Genomic DNA, 22,894 nt, shown 5'->3' with positions numbered 1-22,894 from the left:
TTTAAAGTGTTAGAGTTAAAAAGTACTTTCAAATCACCCTCAACAATTTTTTTCCAAGATGAACTGCTTTCAAAATCAATTTGCTCAACGACAAAAGTGGTAGAGATTATTTTTGATTCTCCTTCCCAAATACATATGCAGCCACTTGCTAAAGCAGATACCTCATGCAATGAAGTCGCTCGCAAGTTCTAGCCACACCAGACAAATTCCAGCTCAGATAATGAGAGTAAAACTAACTGAATTCCTGTTATTCAGGTTTTTCTTCTTCATTTAGACAGTTTTCACTTCTCAATTTTTTTGCAAGGAACTCTGCAATTACAGTTACACTTCAAAGACAGCAACATTTCAGGAATTGGTGAAGTGATAATGACCTTGCAGTCTTCATGTACCTGCCTAACAGTACTAACTGTTCAAACACAGGAACTTCGTATATGAATATACCAGTTAGAGCAGATAGTTCCAGATGCTATCCTAGTAAAGCATGTCAGAACTTTCTTGTGTAAAGGTGAGTATCTACTTATATGCTCTTAAACAGATCAGTTAAGGAAACAAATTTTGTCCTATTACACAAATACAATGGAAGCAGTACGGAGAACTATTTGAATGTTTCACATTCTAGAACACAAATCCTAGAGAAAGGTATGCTCCAAAAACAGATTTGAGACTTCCACAAGCCAGAAAAATATAAGAAATGACAAAACTGTGCCATTTTCTTCCACACAGCTTTAAAATTTTTCATATTTAACTTTTAAATCCTAAAATTTAAAGAGACAAGAGATTCCTGACTAGAAACCTAATACAGAACAGAAAATATAGGCTATTTCAATAATTTTTAGTTGTCTTTTCATTTCTGGTATCTTGCCGTATTTTTTGTTTGGTAACAGTACTTGCGCTTACCTGGTTTAAACAAAACCATGAACTGAAGAGCATTATCTGCTTCCAAACAGTATAAATCAGCTAGAAAGTGATAATCCATCTAAAGGAAATATTAAGTCATTACTGTCCACCCTACACACATTAGGAAGAGAAGATTTAAAGCTTCTGGTTGCAGATCCTGGACTATGCAAATTTGGAAGTGGTAGAAAGACACACAGCAATTACTGGAACATCCCACTGATGCGAATGAAACAAAGTAGTTTCACCATGAAAAGAGATCAATCTTGAACAGAAATCAGAAAAGTTATTCACTGTTCCATTACAAGGCTGAAAGATTCTGACTCTCACCTGTAAGAACGGGTGAGCAGGAGAAAACTATTTTTACTCAGTTTTCATGAGAGAAATGAAGACTGCCCTAGTGACTCAAAATATAGTATAAAGAGAATTGTGCCATTTATGTTTCAAATTCTACAAAATTTATGTTCTTTCTCTTCTCATTTCTACTGTTAAGAAAACTAAGTATAATCAAGCTTGCACCATGTTATAAAAACTTGAATTATGTTTTATCCACTTACAGTTCACAGTGCAGATGAGTCATCTCAACAGAGAGGGCCATCTCTGCTCCTCAAATACTTTATCTCATAGAATGCATGTTGTCTTGGGTGCAGTTTGATCCCGAAATATCTGTGGATCTCAAGTTCAGTATCGAGGCCTTGCTTCCCAGAAATAATCTGGGAAACAACAAATAATGAAGAGAAGCATAATAAAAAAAAAAGAACAATCTACTCATTAGTACTTGACCTCCTGAGGATGCAGACCATGTGCGTGTTCCACACGCAATGAAAACTTTCAGTGCTGTTTCCGCTTTCCAGTTCATGTACATTGAATTACAATAATCCAAAACAGAGTTCCTGGGTTTCTTTTCAGTTAATCCACAGTTAGCTAGACGCATGCTGCCATATCCATTATGAACTTCATAGCAAAAAGTACAGTTTGCCCCCATCCGAGATCAACAATGTTTTCTTCAGGTTCTGAGTTTTGTCCAGTCTTGTGTGGTTTTTCTTAATATCATGGACAGCAACGTTGTTAATAAAATGGCACAAGGTGCTATGGAAAATTGTGTCTAAAGGACATGAAATTAGCCACCATGAGAGTTGCATTAAATAAGCGAAGCAATATTTACAAAGAATATTTTTCTTCTGGTAACAATGAAATCCATTCTGGTAGCAACAAGCTGTTCCACAAGCTAAAATACTTCATTCCTTTCTAAAGGAATCTCAGAGTGTTCCCATAATACTGAAGTCCCAAATCAGGAAAAACAGATTTTGGCTCAAAAGGCCATGTTCTTCCCTCTAATTAAAAGCACACTAATGCCAGAGACTGTTCTTCTGCAGGAAGCATACTTAATATAACTTAAAATTCCCAATTCTTCATAAACTTTATCCATTCAAAACAACTGGATTAGATGTGGACTTTTTTGGGGATAGTTTAAGCAATTTGTTTCAGTGTAACATTAAAACTCAAATTTTCAATTCAACCCTTTCATAAAAATAACTATTGAAATCCTACTCAGATGTATCTAAATGATTGTTCAGAGATCAAAAGGTTTCAGAAAATAGTTAAAGCAATGCCTTACAGATTAGCAGTTACAGCAATGTATTGTTCACCAAGAGACAGGTGAGGAACAAAGTTAGCTAATGAACAGGGTTCACAGAGATGACTGAAGCAAATCCAAAAAATACCAAACCCTACCTGATGGGTGAAAAATGAAAGTCTAACATGCACCAGTACCAGTTCTTCCCTTGTAAAGCTAGGGAACTAATAATGCAAGATAAGTTGTTTATCCATGTTGATGTAAATATTTAAGGAAAAGAAAACCACTGAATTTCTAAATCTGATACAATGTTCTATGCTATAATTTTACTCGTTATACCAGTCAGATCACCATGCTTAATGAGCAATCCTACAGTAAAACATACAAGATGACTGAAGATGACAACTAAGCTTTATTCACAAATTGGCAGCATGCCTTTGCTTTTTGTAAACATCGATGGGTTGCATGTTCCCTTGTAAAAAGCACATGAACTTCTCCCCCATGTAGATAGTTTCAATATTCTTACAAAGCAGAGGGTCTTGAGACAAATGGAAGTGCTATAAGAAATGGTAATTCATACAAAATAGTCTTTTAACAGTCAATTTTGCTCAAGAGGAAGCAGCTACATTATGCTGCAGCTGATTTTTTTTTTTTTTTTTTAGGTTGCATTTTTAAATGTGATGTACAGCACATAAACAGTCCAACCTGAAGTTAAAACAATGGCATGCATGGTCAAAGGTGAATCATCATCTGAGAAAGATGGATGCTTATTTTCCTATTTAGCTATCAATGGAAGGAGGTATTTTTTATGTTCAGTGCTGAGAGATTCTAGCCCCCAATAGCTGCGAGCAGGTGATGATGAAGATCTAAATCAGGATTAAATCTTATTAGATGCTATGGTGAAAGATTTTCCAGACAAAAGAGCAATCACCGATCACTAACCCCTGACTATGGGCCAAGCATGAGATTATCAGATACTCTCAGTTCTCCAGCCGCAACGATGAATTTCTTATTTTTGCTCCATTTTTTTCATTCACTGGAGGACTAGAATATGTGGAATCTGTTGCAGGTTGTAGTTCTGGTATAATTTTTTGAGAGCCACTTCCCATCAAGCAGATGAAGACTCACCTGCTAGACATTCAAACTAACTGAAACAGATGGCAAAGATCACTGAATGATTTTTATGTACTACAGAAATGGAAAAGGTTGGACATCAGGCAGCTAAGAGGAAAAAACAAAACAACTTTAGCCTAATCTGACAGTCTGCAACAGTAGGTCTTCATAACTGAAATTTTGTTCTAAATTTGAAAATTGGTACATTTTCTCTCTCTGTTATCAGAATAAAGTAAAACTCTGTATTCTCTGTCCATCTCTCTTTAACTGTACGTTCACCACAGAAAGAAATTTAGTGTGACCTCTCTGGGTGTTATCTGCTAAAATCTTTTCCAAAATTGTTAAAAACAGAAGACATTATGATCACCTCCGTCACATGCTATCCATTTCCATGCTCCAGAAATATTATTCAGCCTAGAAAGGAAGTCTTAGAAAAGAACTTGGTTCAGGTGTATTACCAAAAGTACATTCAAAACAATCATCAGTTCTTAACAGTCAAGAAACAGCATGGACCCATAACAATGGCAAGCCACAAGAACTCAATTTGGTTATGGACAACTCATGATAGACTGAAAACCATTCTGCACGTACATGACAGAGCAGCTTCTTTGAAGTGAAGCTCACCTGATCTCCGCAACAGTACACAAGGTCTCTGATTTCCTGTATATATGCACATAATAGCATGTTTACACAAAAAATGCAAATTTATTACCTGCTGTTTTAAAAATGTTGCATTCAAGGAGCTTGTTTTTCTTATATTAAACATACACTCAGGATACAACACAAGTTCAGATATTACCCTCATTTACCAAGGAGCTTTCATCATGCATCACAAACCAGGCTGAGAAATGTCAAATAAACTGAAACACATTAGAATGGTAAAAAAAACAAACATTCATTAGCACCACAGCTCTCCTGTAACTGCATAAATGATAACCACATCAATACTTGCTGATTAATCAACCTAGAAGCAATCTGCAATGTAATCACTCAGCACAGCAACAAAGAATAGCAAAGGAAGAAATTCAGGGCTACACTTTCAGGGCTCCATAAGAAAGATCAGTAGAAAAATTTCATTTCACCAGTAACACAACAATTATTTTCAGATTTAAACACCTTGCCTTGTTATGACACTGTCAACACAAGTTATTTGCTTCAAAATCTGAAAGGATCAAAAAAACCAAAACCAAAACCAAAAAACCCAAACCTGTGATGCTGTGCAGAAGTGGTATGCCAGCATATATAAAGAACATCAGTTTTCATAGTGTGGACAGTTAATCATTTATCTTTTTTACAAGTTAAACACATGTATTAGCAGAACCAAAGGGTAGAACTTTTAGTCTTCACTGCTTCTTTTAATGACATTTCTCTGTGAGACAGTAGACTTATAAATGTAATGAAATGCCCTGTCAGGGATCAGTGTTGACTACAAGACACAGTAAAAACAAAATGAATTTTCTAGGCTTCTCTCCAGAGAATTCTATAGTACTTGTTTTCCAGTTCAGATTAAAGAAATGTTTTACATACAGTACTACCTTGAGTATTTCAGAGCCATCCAACAGAATTTATACTCATGTAGCAATGGAAATTTGATATACTGAGACACTAGGATCCAGAAACTAATAATCATTCTTGCTCTCCAAGAAGAAAGAGAGGGGTATCACTACTAAAGGTCAACAAAACCACAGGCCTTAATGGAGCTGACTACAAGAGGCAGAGCAAGTGATAAATCTAGAAGACAGGTCACAGTCTGGAACATGAGCACAGCACCTCTTCCAGGTAAGGACAGTTTTGAGCACTGTCAACATGTGAACACAGACCACATTTAAAATGTCAAACAAAAACCATGCTATATGGTCCACCAAGAGAACTGGGTTTATAGTGAAATTTATTGTTCTGCTTCCTAATACAATAAGCTACAAGGTACATACAGTATAAAACGAGAACGGCCACAAAGCAAAAGTGGTAGATATTCTGTGACGGTACAGTGGAGATAACATCCTCTGTCTAATCCTTCCACTTTATCCCACAAACAGCAGCTAAAACTACTGGCCCTCCCCTTCCCTCCCCTCCAAAAATATTAAAAAGGAAACTGTCTCTTTCATTTAGGAGCAGTGGGATTTTTTGTTTTTTGAGGGCACTGGTTATCTGCCAAAATCTCAAGAAAATTGCTGAAACTAAAGTAACAAAAGAAACAAAAACTGTGAAAGTGGGAGTGACATGACCCATGCAAGATGCTCATGACACCTTGGTTCACTTCTCCTCAGAGCAAATGGCCTGCAAAGAAAGGAAAAGTTAGTCACACCAAGTAAAATAGCAATTAAAATGGTCAGAGTAAAGATACAGTAAAAGCGCAATGTGAACTAGACAAGACTAGGCACACAGCTAAACTATCCTCTTTATAATGAATACATACTCTTTGTTAATAAGGTTTGGGGATTCTGATAGCTGATCTTTCTCCTTTAATATTTAGATTCTGCACAGGAGAGTACACATTGTAATGTACCCAGTTGACACTTATTATTTAAGGCTCCAAATCAAATAATTTGTTTTGGGAGAAGTCTAACAATCACATGAACTGTATCCTCAACTCCCCCCCCCCCCAAGCCCCAAAACCCAAGGCCAAAAACACACAAGAAAGCTGAATACTTACCTTAAAAGGCACAAAAATTCCATTTAACCACTTTTTCATATATACTTGGTGCGATTGAGGGCTCTCTCAGCCAGATGACCACTTTCATCCGTTATTTTCTCCCAATCTGTTTGTCCAACCACAAAACCAATGGCCCTTTTCCTGTCTGCATCTTTCTTTTCTTCTAGATCTGCCCACCGCACCTATAGAAAACATACCATCAGTGGGACAACACCTTAAGAAACTCTGAGACACTTCTAGGCTTTTTGCTGCAGATGAGAGCACAAGAATTCTCATTTGTTCTCATTTTAATTCTGACAGGTAAGTATTAATTTGTTTTCTGAGAGGTAAAGATGGAAACTAAAGCAGTTACACTATTTTTAATAACCTGAATGTTCCAAGAAGTGGAAAAATGGAGTAGATGATTACTTCTTCCATTTCTGTGCTATAACTTTGAGAGTTGAAGTGTAATTGCCACTTTTATTCTCTATCTAAACCAGTACTTTCTGCATGAAGAATGACCAAAGATTTATTTATTGCTCATTAAAGTACAATACTGTAGCAAAATCCAGGATTTTAGTACTAAATGATCCGAAACAGGAGGGTAGATAACATATACTGAACTCCTGTCTTTATTTTCTGTAAAATCTGTCTTTTGATCACACAATGGAAACATCTAAAAGTAGATTATCAAACTACAGGACGTCAGTGTAAAAAAGAATAATTTGGCAATGAATGAGTGAATGAGGGGAGAGTTTTCTTCTCTAGCTTCTGTGATATATTTCTATTAAAATCTTTCCACTATTTCTTTATATTAAATAACTTCTTCATGCATTTGTTATCTCTCATCTTTACAACTGCAGCCATTGCATCTGCGGCTCTCTGCGGTCATGCAAATGGCTTGCATTCATTCTGTTCCGACACATACATACAGTCACGCTCTCACCTCTCAACACAGGTATCAAAGGGGGGAGGTGGTGATGATGAAGGGCTATAGTCCAGAAACTAAGCTGGAACATGTGGTTGCAGGATCAGAAAAACAGTAAGTGAAGGAGCTCTTCCCTGACATCCTGTTTACTCCCATTCACACTGATTTGTTACTTCGCCTTTCTGTCAACATCTCACTATTCCACATTCTACCTGAGTTTCCTCAGACATTCCTACTGATAAGCAATATCTGCTTTCTTCCACCATCACTTCCTCTGCAAGCATCTTAGTATCTCCATTTCCCTCGTGCACACTCTCCAGTACTACCCATGCTTCCTACTTGACATTACAAAACAAAGTCCAAACACAGACAATTAACTCATAAATTATTTTAGTGTCAAAGGTTAACAAACTGCATTTCCAGTTAACCTATTCATTAAAAAATAAGTATTGTACCATGAAGACCAAAGTTATTCAGACCAGCTTCATCTTAAATCTTAAGACCCAAATTCAACTGTAACCTGTGTAAGATCCATTTCTTAAAAGTTTTAATATACAACTAGCTGTAACATACATAACAAAAAATTAGATTAATAAAATAATCATCATTTCTCAGAATCTGCACTGTATATCACACTATCTCCTCACAGAACGCAACATAAGAACAGGACTCTACAGGTTCCTCTGAAATAAAGTGCATCTTTTGCCTCAGCAAGTAATGGAACATGGCCCCTTCCTCAATCTCAAAACCAAGCCATACATGGTTAATCTTTATTATTTACAATTCCACACTTCATTAATACCTCATCTGTTTACCTCTGGAAGACACTGTTCTCAAGAATATTCTGTTACAGAATCTAATGGAATGGCAAAATTAAAGGAAGTGAGACAATGAAATTCCTGTATTCACCGACACTGAATATCTTGATACAAACTCTTGCTCAAAGACTCAGGTTATTTACAGACAGTAAGTCATTAGAAAATGTATTACCCTCTTCTTTCCAGGTTCAGAAGCACGTGTATCATAATCATCTGGAAGCTGTAGATAATCTTCCATTCTGCTGGCAATTGCTTCCCAGTCACGCTTCCTTTTAGCGCCGGTCCGCAAACCATCCAGCTTGTCTGAGAACAAACACAGAGCCTCAGAGTTAAAGGAGAATTTTTTCTATTATTCACACAAACAAGACGAGAGTGGAAATACTTTCAAAAGAATGAACAGAACTTGTACATCCAGCTTGTCTTGACAGGTGGAATGATGAGAGTTGAAATAAACTAGAGAAGACTCAACACCATTTTCAAGTTTTATTGATCTTTCACATTCACTGTGGCATAACACTCCATCTTGTTATTTGTATGAGGGAGAAAAGCTTGCTTTTCTAGATGTTCATACCATATGGAGTCCATCCCCAACAGGTACAATACAGCTACCAAAAGCTGTTTAAGGAACCATAGATCCAGCTGTTCCGTACTTTAACACAATATTAAAGCAGTAGCATTTCTTCCCCAAATTTTGGGTTTAATATTGTGTCAAATGTAACATATATGTAATATCAGGGAAAAAATGACAATCATATAATTAAATGCATTGAAGACCAGTTTTTGAGGTACTGCTTCTACTTAATAACTCCCCCCCCCCAGCCCTGACCTCCATTTCTTCCCCCATCTTCTTTTCCTCCCTGCCCCTCAAGAAAAACACACCAGAATATCCTCCAGAACTGGAAAAAAATCTCAGAATCTTTTGTTTCATGATACCAGAGGTCAGTCACAAGTATTTGAAAAGTAAGTTTGTCCAACAGTCATCATTTTCTTCTTTTGCTTAGTGAACCAATAAAGCATGAGGAGAAACAATTCCATTCCTAGGTTCTAAAATTTTGTTCATCTTTGCATATTTATTTTCAGTGAAGAAACAATACCTTCTTGAAATTAGGTGGCAAAGTGCTTTTGTTAATGAGATGAAGTAATTATTCATCATAAGATTAGGAACAATAAGGCATGAAAATGAAAACCAGCTTTACAATTCAGAATAAATTCTAGTACGTCTTTTGTTGATGTATACTACTACTTTAAAAAACAACAATTAAGTATATGCAGAGGGAATACTAAGCTTGTTAGGTACATTCTGTAAACCATTTCCACTGATGACAGTAATATTGGTTCAGAAGTCATTGACATAATTAAATTTGCCCACAAAGGGCCTCTGAAACAACCAAATATAAGGCAGCATATTTTCTGGATAGCAGAAGAGGATGTTCGAAAGTATGTATTCAAAGAAGCTCAGTTCAGAGATGAGTTTTTTGCTTAATATGGGAGAGAGAAGAATAACAACAGAGATAATGTGAGGCAATGGTGATGTAGACATGCTAGTAATATTTAAATGCTGTAAACTAATGAAGTCATTTCTCCCTCATACAACTCTTAAAATTTTTAAGAATCTACCTTTGCCCCATTTCACTGGAACAGATACAGAATTTGTCCTAGGAAAACATGTTAATCCCCTCCACCAAAAAGAACATCATTTAAGAAAAATTACGCAAAAGTATTTGCATCTGTTACATGGTATCTTGTGACATGATTCAGTTAAGGTTCTTCTTTTGTTCTAAGTTAAATCTGTCAAATTTGAAGCTCTATCTCCACAGAAAGACGGCACTTCCTCTAGAAGACAAAATTCATTTACAGAATATCCTTCTGTTACTCCAGCACAACAGGTACTTGTACAGTTCTTCAGTATTATTCACAGACCAATGAGACCATTCATAGCATAAGCATTTCCAGAACAAATTACATTTAAAGAGAGAGCAACAAACACATTGAGGAGCATTTAGGATCATGCAGAACTGAAAATTCAGGAGCTCTCTGTTGACAGTTATATATACACAGACACATTCTTGCTGGAAGGCAGCACCTGATGTAACATGCTACGATACAAGTGCATCTCATTACCAACACGGAAGAATTCACTCTCCCACTCCCTGTTGCACACAACTGAAAATGGTGCCAAGAAATGCGTAACTCTCAAACATAAATAGAGTTCAGGAGGCCCTCAGAGAATGAGAATTCCCCCCTCCCCCCATTTTTTAAAGAGTTTGCTATTGCTACATAGAATTTATTTTAAAATGTTATCTCCTTTTGTGTTTGAAGTTGAATTGTCTTTCCAAAGAGATCTGCTTCCATCCACACTAACATAGTTCAAGGTACACATGCCATACAGCAAACACACTCTAAGGGTATGTCAAAAGCCTACCACAAAACATTATTTCAGAGTGGTTTTTTTTTCTGAAAATGAGACAAAGTGTCATTTTGTAACAACGGTGCTTGTGAATATTTATGGAAGATGATCAGTGTTAAACTATCAAACAAATCATTTTACCATTTCAATTTTAAAAGCAATGAAGTAGCAGCTTTTTTGAAACTCCATAAAACTTAAAAACTCACCTTTAGAATTTTAATAATAAAAGCATCTCAAAATAAGTGACCACTTTTTGCTCCTTCAAAAATGAAATACTAAACTAAATGAATCAAATTTTTGTACTTACACAAAAAAAAGATAACGTTTTAAGTATAATGCTATTTGTATTCCAGAGCAAATTTTACAATGGTATCAAAACTTCAGCTATGGCAGAGATCATTTCTCCATCCATAAAAGTTTGTACATCCCGCAATTAAGCCATATCTTGAAACAGGGTATTGTGCTAAACACTTCAAATACAGCCTAATTTTAAAAATGTTAGTCCATTTCTGCAAATTTAAATAAAAAAAACCTGTGTGTACTATGCACAGAGACAGACTGAAACAGTAGTGATTACACTTTAAATAGAAATGTGGCCATGCAGTCACAACACATAAGGAAATGATATACCAGCACATACACTCAGAGGAATGCACATCCCTGCCAAAGTAAATTTGAACTACAGCAAGAGCTCTGAGGCAAACAGAACGGTGCTTGTCGCCAGTCACTGTTGCAGCTAAAAACTCAAAGCTTTCAGACCTTTTCCGAGGCATACTACTATCAGTAAAATCTTTTGTTCTTGCCTGTAACAATATCTACGCAGGAAAGAAAAAAAAAAAAAGGTACAACAGGATTCAAAGTGTTGCTTTTGGACTTACATTACTTCTGTAAATGCATGCCCTTGGGAAATAAAGTAATAAACATAGTGGGCAGGTCAGGTCCCAGGAAATAACTCCACTTTGGAATGACAAAGGCATATTACAGTTTACATGCCATTCAGGAAATAATTTTAATTGGTCACCTACTGAAATGGGCCTATGATTAACCAAATACAAAATCCTATTGTGAATTAAATATAATTATTCTTACTCACAGACTGCAAGAGCTTATAATGCATACTTTCAGCTAAAAGGTGTTTGTCCTTGCAGAACAACTTTTAAAGAAACAGTATTCATTATATTTGGGTGTCAGGCTTTTAAAAAATGTGCATTCTGTCAGAATTTACTTTTAATCTGTAGTTCTATATATTTGCAAAAAAAGAAATTTAGAGGGTAGTTATACAAGTAAAATTGTGAATACAGATTTAATGGAAAGACCTTCTCAGCACTTATATCTGTAACGTGCAGAATGCTAAGTTTGTTAATTGAGTTCTGACTGTTAAAAGATTATTGCAACAGCCTTGCAAGTAACTTACTTTAGCATAAGACTGACACTGCTGCACACTCCCCATTTTACATTTATAATAAGTAGAGGCCATATTGAAATTGCTTTTTATATTATGGAGTTTTGATATGGAAAGAAACTCAACATCATTCTTTGCTTCTATTTGTTAGCAGTATTTGATCATGAGACATGGAAATTTTGAAAGCTATCTGTAAATTTCTACAGCAGCCACAGACCCCACATTGCTATGAACTACACACAAAATGTAAATACTTTTAGAACATACTTTGGATTCCTGTGATATTTGTAAAATACATGTTCACCATAGGTAGTGGAAGATATCTGTTCCTGTTACTCAGTATTCAAAGAGAAGTCAAGGTTATTTGGAATGCAACACAATACATCAGAGATTTGTATTCTTTAACAGTGCACAGTTTTCTAGTACCATCATCCCCTGCATAATCAAAAATGACAAGCTAAGAAATAAATTTCAGATATCAGGGTAATTACCTCTGTACTAAGAATACAGACAAATCCTGAGCAAGTTCTGTCTTTAACTGCCTAGTTGTTTGATATGCCTGACCCACTGAGTACAAAGCTCCTCCAATTGTACTGCAGGTGCCAAGAAGTCCAGATATTTCATAAACATTTAAATGACTTAAAAGAGAGCACAGCAGCAGAAGAGATGGTGCAGCTAAGTGGCGAACAGCAAGAAATGAAAGTCTGTTTTATGTAAGCCAGAACTTCTGGTGCTATTTCTATTGTGCAATTGTGATTTTGGTTATTGGAAAGCAGTGATACACAGGGTTGTACTACACATGCAGAAGCAAACTTCAAGGAGTTAAGACATGCTGTGTCGCATTCAGATATATTTGTTACATATCCTAAAAGTGACAGAAATAGTAATTTTATGCAGATTCTGTTTACACATTTTGAATTAGTTCCATAACTGTTCTTTAAAAAACAAACAAACATAATGACTGGAAACTCCTTTCCATGTGTACACATTCCATCATGGCCATGGTGCCTGCATTTCAACCAAAAGTTGCTTTTGATTTTGATAGTATCCTGGTATTATCACTTATATATCATGCAGCCAGAAGCACTAAACAGAACAAAAGTGCAGCAAAAATAGTCCCCTTATACTGGTAAGTCCATTTTGCATCCTATTAAAAGCATCCTAGGACTCTCCTGAAATTTGAAAAGCACAACAAATTTTAACTTTTCACTTAAGTCACTGAAAAGAAACAGTGAAGACTAATCATTCAGGACCAACTTCAAAGTATGGCTTTTTTTTCCTTGCATATACCAGTCTTGGAGGGCGAGAAATACCTTCAATACAATTCCCTATTGTGCATGTCTTCAAGAAGATAAGAAGTTATTGAAGATATTTAGGCTTAAGGAAAAAAAAAATGTATGCAGTATGAATAAGAATGCAGTGTAATGCAAGTCAATTCTTTGCCTTTTACAACAGGAAGGAGATGAATAAAGAATAGAAATACAGCTTTTTAAAAATTTTGAGACAAAATACTTTCCTCAAACTTATGGAAGAATAATTAATGAGTATATAGAACAGTGATGGTTAGAAAGATCAGAATTCCCTTGCCTCTGCAGAAGAGAGAAACTGCCTTTTTGTAGAAATGCTTTTGTGGTTTCAGATACATGTGTATGAGATCAGTATATTTATTTGTCTTTCATAAGGAGACACAGTAAAAACGTAAATTCAAGTTCTGCAAACATCAGATACCAACTGTAAGAAACAGGAAAAAATAAATACCCACCTAGCTTTGCCTCAGAAGTGTCCATCTCCCATTTGCTTTTCGGAATGTAACCCTAAATCATACACAGAGAGAAGCTCGGAGGATTAGAGAGAGACACACATGCATATCACTTTTGAACTGGAAACAGCATTATAATGGGAGCTTAAGGTATTTCTTTTTGTAAGGAACAGTTCTTGATATCAGATGAAGGAAACAAGTTACTCAGTATTTCAGAACTTCTGTATCAACTTCCCATTCAGTGATTTTAGCAGCCCTTGCACATCATTACAAGAGTACTGCTCTCTGCAAACACAGAACTCCAGAATGAGTCTAACAGAGAGCAATGGTACTGAAATTGTGTGCACAGTTACTAGATTACATTATCCCAGGTGGCATAGTTATTGCAACACAACTTATCAGGCATTAAGGATATTCAATACTTATAAATACAAATGTAAAAATTACATTAGTATTATGCTTTTAAGAATGTACTTCCAGAAAAATTTATTACACACAAGCTTCATTTAATGACCCTTTTAAAGGAACTTACTGAATTTTTGTATGAGTGGTTAGTCCACAACTAAACAAAATTCTTTTTCTAGCTTAAATGAGAGTTAGCATCTGCTAAATCACTGAGATTTAAGTATTATTGTTCATTTAAAAATTACCCTTTTATCATAGTTCAAACAATGATTCTTTCCAAACACTTTATATATAAAATGCATGATGTCAGATTATTTAACATCTTTAGCCAGTTTATTCTTTGCAAATGAAAGTAATGATCTTAAATTTGGCAAGAAAATAATTACTTTAGATTTTTTTTGTAACCTTTTTATTCTATACTCTTGGACAAGTAAATCCTTATTAAGCAACCCCTTATAACTCACTTCAGTTTAAATTTGGCATAAAACTACTTACGTTTCTCTGCAGTCAAATAAATAGCCCAATATAATGAAACGGAAATCCTGTGAGAGTTCACAGTTTAAGAATGATTTTTAAGAGAGGGAAAAGAACTACTCTAGAAGATTTCAACAAGAGAACATACTTAATCCATAGAGAGTTTTATTACACTAAATTCTTTCTGCTCTATTTAGAGATTACCTCCACTGTGGTTAACATATACTTGTATTTGTAAATGCTAAGACTTACTAAATCCATGCACCATTCCAGAGAGCCACACTGCTTTTGTTTATGTTCAGCATTGCTCTTCCAAAATCTTTTACAGAACTATTTTCTATTAAGCATATTTGAGATTATCACAGATTTATGTATTTTATTACTGTTTTTAATCAAGTATGTATTTAATACGAACTAAGACAGTTTGCACTGCAATATTTCATTGTAATAAATATATGAATTTCATGTACTATACTTTTAAACCAAGCTACACATTAAAACTTGCTCAAAAAAATTAAACCACAGCTAGAAGCCTGCCTTGTACAAATTGATGTGCGACACACTGGTGAGAACACTAAGTTAAACGCATCAATAATTCATACCATCAAGCACAGAAAAGAAAGAATTGTCGGAACGCTACAAACAACCCTATGGGAGTTGATAATAGCAACAAAAGAGTGACTTTGATGGTGTGAAATGCCCTATTGTGTGCTGAATCTGTATTAATATCCCAGTCTTCAGAAAGGGTAAGAAAAGATTCAGATTTCATCCCTTAGTTCAAGACAGTTGGATTTTTCAAGGACATTTGCCAGATGGCAGGAGCTTCAGACCTCTCTTTTTCCACGTGATTAAGAGAAGCACAGCAAAATGAATTGAAGAACCCTTACCAACTGCTCTCAAGAAGCAACAGATACCAAATACAGTGTACTATTCCACCTTCCTATCTGATGTATCTCTCTCTGAAATTAGCCACGATTGAATAGCAGAAATTATATACAGCAGACAATTCTTTGCTATTTTTCACCTTTTGCGAATCTGAATAGAAACCATTTTTTATATGTAGATTACTTTTAGATACTAAGAATTTGCTTCATTTTCACCACCAAGCTTTCTCCTTGACTTGTAAAGAAAAGGCCTATTGTTATATGTGCTGTACATTAGGACACTCCCCAAGCCCATAAAAACACACATACACACATACATATATGCATAGATTTCTCTCAAAAGCTAAAGACACAACTTTCTATTTCAGATAGAGTTCATTTTTAGGAAATAAGAATCTAGCAGCCATATTCTTGTAAACATGGATGCATCTTTAAGTGTCCTAATCACACTTTATGCAGTGTTATACTCTGTGCCAAAGAATAATTTAGTGAAGAGAATAAATGAGTCATATTGCAAAAAATAAATGTTTATTAAAACCCACTCTTCCTAAGATTTATTTTTTATTCTGCATTTCAACTCCTTTCTAGACTGCCACTCATGAAGAAGAGTAAATTTTCATCAAGAAAATGGACTTAGTTTGTCTCAGACATTTTTGGTTACTTCTTGTTTATCACAATTTAACTGCTTGATTGTGGGAGCCAGGGTTTGACATGTCCAACTCAATCAAGTGCTGACCAGCTGCAGCTCCAACACATACCAAGAAGTTACATTAGGAAGCCCTCCATGGCCTCTTAAATACATATCCAAAAAAGCCAGACCTCAGGGCAATTCTCTAACTCTCATTTATCCAAAAGATCTAACCCCTGAACTTGGAAATAGCTAACGACAACCAAATTAGCAAGGTTTGGCAGAGAAAACATGCTTCTTCATAAATGTTGTCATGATCTGTGACAGTCGAGAAGAGTTCTTTAGACACATGGAAGGAAATAAGCCAAATGAACCTTTGCCCATTCTTCCCATCCCTCCACTTAGTGTGATTCTCAGACATCCTGATATTCATACCTTTTCCTTCCCAAGTTCCACTTCTACATAATCTGAAGAAAAAGCTATAGTGTACTGCAATTTATAGATGTGTGCCAGAGGCATGTTTGCCATGCTCCACTAAAATGCTGTTTGTGGCATATACTCACAGATAATTAAAAAAAATCAGTTAAGAATAACATCTTCTAACATTAAAGTTCTCTTAGAAATGTGTAAGAAACGAATGACCAGGAATGTGTGTATTAACATCACACTGCTAGGAATGGCAATGGATTTGAATTTATAAGATTGAGACTCTCCCTCAGACATATTAACAAACATTTTGTTAGAGATGGCTGATGTGTCTCCTACCAGTTCACTCTCTTCTTCCTCTGTTGTATCCTTCTTGGCTTCTTCTTTCTGGTCTTCAATATTTGCATCGAAATCCTCCATCTCCACCTATTCCAAAATACAAGCACAGACATATGCTGCACTGCTTGACTAATAAGAATTATCTTTTTATCAGAGAGTAAGGAGAAGATTCCAAGCTCAAATAGAAGAGAAAAATTGAATGAGAGGATTCATTCAGATAAGTGTGATGATGCATTATATATGAATATTGGTTCCATTTTTGCTTCCTGCAGAAGCAGGATCTCTTCTTGCTAGAGTGAGAAATTTTGTGGGAGAGCAGCAATAGTTTATTCTCCTCCTTCACATGCATGCTTTGTGTTACCAGTATCTATAACAGCATGACACTTCTCTTGCTTCACACACAATCATACTTCAAAACTTATGTCCACTGATATCATGTATATACTATGGAATACATAATACTTTTGTTGTATGTATATTTCTTCATACCATTAGTAAAACCTTGATGCATACATCAGAGTAAACACAAATCTGTATTTTTGAGTCTTCTTCAGAGCTGAGCCTTTTGATGTCCTCTTTAAAATTACTAATTTCCAATACAAACAATCTGTAGATTAGAGATAACCTGCTGACCTCATGACAAACTTGCAAAGAGTCAACTCTTTTCCTGCTTCAGCAGATCACCAGCTTCTATGACCGCGGCACAGCAAATGTTGATGTTCTGACATTAACACACAGCTCTAGCACACCCAAGATGTATGTATGATTTACATACTAGTCTATTCCCAGAGCTCCTGAAATGTCTACCAAAGGAGAAGGCAACAATATAGAAAGCTAACATATCAAAGATGTACAGCAAACTCCAAATGGAATAAAAGGTAGCACACTTCTACATCAAGTGTAATCTTCAGTTACAAGCTATGTATTTATTTCTTCATTCTCTGCAGCAGGTCTGGATTTCTAAAAGTAGGGACCCAGAGGAATTAAGGTTTTAGAAAAAAAAATTAATCAACTATTTTCCAATTATGATCCAAATAACCTGAATCTTTCCAGTAACCTGAAAAGGTGCCCAATTTCCTCTGAGAGAGTAGAGATACTCTTTTATTGGTACTCAACAGTTGCCAAAGAACACAGGGGCTTCAACTCTTCCTCAAAGAGGCATAAGCATGGGCTCCAAAAAAATGCAGTAAAAAAAAAAAGTGCATCTTTGGATAATTGATAAGAACAATAGAATATACTTGTTTGACATACAATTCTGACTTTCTGTAGTGCCAAATATATGACCGTCCTATTATAATCATACTGTCCTCTGCTTTATATTTTCAGTATAATCACATCTACATAGTTTGTCATCTTAACAAGCACAGAGATTCTCACCTCTTCAATAGCAGCATCTTGCAATAGAGAACGAATGTCCAGGCGCATCATGTGACGTGGTGCTGCCTCCCAGTGATCAGACATCTAACAAAAAACATAAAAATAAAGTATCTCCAAAAACATAACAGATTTAATGGATTATTGGGTTTCTGATCACGAATGAGATGTAACTGTACTTGAGAAAAGTCATTTCAATCAATCCCATGAAATTGCTATCAGCTCTTCTTAAAAGAAAATTGTAGGCATCATGTAGTCTAAAAGAGGATGAGAGCTTTCTGACAACAGCAGTCCTGAAAGCACAAGGAAACCTATCATTAATCCTATGACTCCACAGATGTAAATGGTTACCCTGTTGATTTCCTTTAGCTTGCGTCCATGAATATTCCTCTTGGAACAGGTCTGGTTATCTGCACTCATTTCAGCTAAGTACACCTAGAAAGAAACACAATATTAAATACTGTAAATCTATTTTAGAACCATTTTTCTATCTGGTGATATACTCTGCAGTTGAACATTCTGAGATTAGTACATTTGTAACTGTAGACAACAGTATTTTTCCTGAATGTGGGAAGGACTGGGCATTCAGAAGTTTAGAAACACTATCATATGGGTGGCTAGCAAATTCAAATGCCTTTTTGGCTCCATTACCTCAAAACCCTTGGTTTTTGCTGCACTCCAAAACTGTTCAAAATGTCGCACTCTGTCATTTATAGCGTCAAGGATAATGAAGGGGAAAAAGCCATCATCCAAGGTCTTTTTGAAAGTTTTAAACATACTGGTACGATAGGTCTCTTCCATGTCAGCTTCGTACTCATACTCCATCACCTGAATCAAGGACAAAAACATTTAAGAAAGAGGACACCTATTAAATTGCTAACATTCAAGTACTGAATGTCATGAGCACAAAGTATATTGGTATGAGAAAAACCATCTTCCAAGTAATTTTTAAGAACTTGCACTGTCTGCCCTTAAATTATTTTAACTTGTTCTGAAAACGACCTCTGCACACTTCCAAAGCAATAGACTGAAATTTTTAATTGCCACTGTGTTGTTCCAGAATGTCTTGCTTATTTCTCAAGGTAAGCAATCTGAACTAAAAGTACCTTCTTTTTCACTTTTTTCCCTGTATCTGGATCCCTCTCTTCTTTTTCTACTTCAGTGATGAAATAGTCATCCAGGCTGAGCACTCTTGGTGCAGGTCCTCCGCACTCTACTTCCTTATCCTGGGAGGAAAGGAAACAAAAAAACCATATACTCTTGGATATTTGTACAAATTCTGTTCTGCTATAGAGGATCCCCAAAATGCCTTTGGCACACAGCAGTTCCCTGCTCTATATTCAAAACAAGAAGAGAGCAGCATTCCTCCTACTTGCTGCTAGTGAAGGGGATTCGCAAGTCACATGGAGATATGGAACATGAAATAACTACAGGCAGAAATTCCAGGTCTTGATCTTGTTTCTTCCAAAAGCCTAACTCAATTTCTTCCTTTGCATACTGGACAAACAAAGGAAACAGCAGAATAAGCAAGCACGAAAGACAAGCAGCACTATAGAGTGAGCAGCTGTTTACGTACCCTGATGAGTTTTGCTACATGTGTCTTTCCACTGCCAGGCAACCCTCTCATAATGATTACAATCTGAAACAAAGATCATATAAGAGAAAGTAAGAGTCTGTACTGCATTTAAAAGAATCTCTTATGCAAAAAAAATTCTTAGAGGAAATCATGTGCTCCAGGCTTACAACTTTGCATATTAGACAAAGCCAGCTCCATGCCTCACGGCTTGTTTTACAAACCAGGTTGTGATGAACAGCAGTAGTTCCAGAGAAGTAATAACAGTACATGATGTTAATCATCTCAGCAACTAAAACTGCATAAGATGTTATAGAATTGGTTCAGATAAAATTAACTGTATGAATTTTGTCTAAATATTTTACAGCCTGAATCTTGTTCTTTCTGCTTTTCCTATGGTGACTGCAAACTCTGATTCTCTCTCTGAAACCAAGTCTTTTCTCCGATACATTAAAAGCCTAAAGTTAAATTCTCAGAAACATCTAAAATACATAAATATTACCAACTAATAGGAATTTCATCCTAGCATTCCTAGGAGATTTACAACTCTTATGGACTCCTTATGGCTATGCTACAATACTCTAAGCATTTGCAAAGGAATAAACAGAATTTTCAGTGCTTCCCCAAATGTAGGCTTTTCCCCAATATATTACATACATTAGAATTTTATCTGAATACAGACCTTGTAGAAACTGATTGTTGGGTTCAGAATGCATACTCACTCTCTCTGGCCTGCTATCTCGTCCTGGTGGCTTCAAAATATCATCTACATTTTTAGATTCTGGCTTCCTTTCCACTCGTGGAGCAGGTGGTGGCTGACGGGGCACTGATGGAGCAGAAATAGGGATCCTTTCCTCAGGATAATTTCTACGATCACCTTCAAATTTCAGTGATTGGACAGAAGAATTTTCTTAGTTCAGTAAATTTAGAAATTTAAAACGCTCATCCTCAGTCAAGCTGTTTTAAACAAACCCTCAATACTTTAGGAGAGATTCATGGATGTCTCCCCAAAACAACTCAAAGTTCTAACTCTGGAACAACTGCAATCAAAGACATTTTTTAGCAGACTATCTATTTGTTTCTTTCCTGATCTTATCACCACTGAGAAACAGAAAACTACATGGCACTGCCCAAATAAATTTTCCTAAATTTTATACTCTTAACAAAGAAATACTGCAATTCAACCAATCTCCTCCTAACTCCACCTCTGTGACTCCATATTTTTCATAACACGACTTCTGGACTGAGAAACCATACCTCCAAACATGGAAGGCCCATGATCATATGTTGGACGATCTGTCTTTCGTTCATATGGTGGTCTTTCAAAACCGCCTCGTCTGGAGGAGGGATGGTCTTTCTTGTCACGGTAAGACTGAGTCCTTGTAGGTGTAGTAGGAAGAACCCTGTCAAAAGAGCATTTTGTGTATTTCTAGGATTCTACTACGGATTCCAGAGAGAAATGAACATGTGCCTCACAGTCAAAACTGACAGTCTGATACCCAGTACAGCTTGAATCAGATTGATTTCAATAGTGTTCCAAAACCACATACCTATCATCTCGGGGATGACGCTCTTTTTCAAATCTCTCTCGTTCATAGTCCACAGAACCACGGTCCCTGTGCAATTCCCTCTCTCTCTTGAAATCCCGGTGATCTGTGTTTGAATTACCTTGACGCTCAAAATATGGCTCACGATCCCTTTCTCTGTTGTAACGATCGCGCTGGCTGGGGTGCTCTGAAAGGAGAAACCCATGGAAATCAAAACTACTAAAATATACTCTGAACTTTTTATTATCTTCGAAGGAAAAATAACAAACAAGAGTGCTGGAAAAATATATAGAAATATATGACATAGGGCTAGAATGAATTTACTCGGCCACTGAAACTCTTTCCAAGCTGTAACAGGCAACCACATCATGTAATCCTAGTTAAAGCTATCAAACTGCATTTTTAAAATGGCTAGGTCATTGATCACAGTATTCCTCTTAACAATATAAAGTGTTATCTTTATGGGCCTCTGAAGAAAAGAAAGTGGTTCTGGCTTAAGGAGAAGTTACTTAGTTTAAAATATGCTTTTAGTGTCTGACAACTTCTCTTAAGAGCTAACTAACTGTCTGAGAGCTGGCCAAACACTCCCTACCTTTTTGAAATGTTTGCCTCTCCGGTAGGGGTTCTGGACGCAGAGTTACCCTCTCCCCATATGGAATCTGTTCCACTTTACTGGTGGTTATATCTGGTTAAAAATCATCAGAAAAATAATTAAGGACAGTCTTAAATTACCTCTTTTCTACCTCCTTTCCTCTGTCATGAAAAGCAATCGCTCAATGGCTTTAAAAGTAATTGAAATACTTAGCAGAAATTTATCATACTGGATAATGCAAAAAGGACCATACATAAACACAGAACACTGGTTTCAGAAGTCTGAAGTGGGTTTGTGTGTGCATAAGTATGCATACCATTTTATCCAAAACAGTAAAGTTCCATTCTTAAGAGGAGTTCAGGTAGCATGCACAGTTAGAAGATTATAAATATTAAAATGTTATGAAAGTTTGAATAACTCACAGAACTGATGTTGAGAACATTAACTGAAATGCTCCCTTTAGGTTCCTAATAGTCACAATTTTTCTAACAGCTTTTAGTAAAGTATCTACTTAATGGCATTGATACAGCTTTCATTCACATTATGGCACCTTACAGGGAGAAGAAAGCTCTCTAAACAGCAATGCACAATATAAGAGCTTCTTTATGACATGATTTAACTCTTGTTAAATACTGTAAGAATGAAGGAAAAGGATTCTATGAAAAAACTAATGTTAAATTTTAGCCTTGATAACACTCTTGATGAGTGTTAAATACCTGTTTAGGGTGCACACTCTTCAGAACTGGGACTTTGTCTCCCTCCCTGTTTGGAGGGTATCTCATACACATTAGGCAGTATATAAATAACAAAAACAGTATTCACAGTCTGTTTTATGTTACTATGTTGTTCCTAAGAACTGTAACAATCCAAAATACTTTTTAACATAGGTATTTCCATACCCAACTATAAAGGGAGTAAGAGAAAGTATCAATATCAATCTAAACATAATATGCTGATGTTATCACCTCAGTTGATGTTTATTAGAAGCAGATGTGGCTATACACCATTCAGTTCACATGAAATAGCTCATTTTCACAGCTTTGAAGTGTACATTAAACTCAAGGCTGTAGGTTACTTAAGTGGGGAAATTAAATATAGAGAGAGCTTTTTGACTCCTTAAAAC

The 22,894-nt window shown here is 35.9% G+C and overlaps 1 protein-coding gene across 8 annotated transcripts in view; it reads right to left on the bottom strand.

The window, feature by feature from the left end:
• Window positions 1-5,676: 5,676 nt before the first annotated feature.
• The window catches only part of YLPM1 (YLP motif containing 1), a 39,832-nt gene continuing 22,614 nt past the window's right edge, over window positions 5,677-22,894 (bottom strand). For 4 of the 8 annotated variants that reach the window (XM_067296802.1, XM_067296803.1, XM_067296807.1 and 1 more), the window contains 14 exons: window positions 21,772-21,864; window positions 21,183-21,366; window positions 20,890-21,035; window positions 20,355-20,509; window positions 19,636-19,698; window positions 19,166-19,285; window positions 18,711-18,887; window positions 18,411-18,494; window positions 18,063-18,146; window positions 16,686-16,772; window positions 13,533-13,584; window positions 8,134-8,264; window positions 6,237-6,418; window positions 5,677-5,860 (listed from right to left, as the gene is read on the bottom strand). In XM_067296802.1, the coding sequence (XP_067152903.1) occupies window positions 6,272-6,418; window positions 8,134-8,264; window positions 13,533-13,584; window positions 16,686-16,772; window positions 18,063-18,146; window positions 18,411-18,494; window positions 18,711-18,887; window positions 19,166-19,285; window positions 19,636-19,698; window positions 20,355-20,509; window positions 20,890-21,035; window positions 21,183-21,366; window positions 21,772-21,864 (1,523 nt within the window). In that variant the 3' untranslated portion in view covers window positions 5,677-5,860; window positions 6,237-6,271. The other 4 variants (XM_067296801.1, XM_067296804.1, XM_067296805.1 and 1 more) reach the window with 4 other exon arrangements.

The sequence above is a fragment of the Apteryx mantelli genome, chromosome 4 (assembly GCF_036417845.1).
Source record: "Apteryx mantelli isolate bAptMan1 chromosome 4, bAptMan1.hap1, whole genome shotgun sequence".
NCBI classification, from domain to species: Eukaryota; Metazoa; Chordata; class Aves; order Apterygiformes; family Apterygidae; genus Apteryx; species Apteryx mantelli.
The sequence above is the reverse complement of the archived record's forward strand: the minus strand, read 5'-3'. Positions and strand labels throughout refer to the sequence as shown.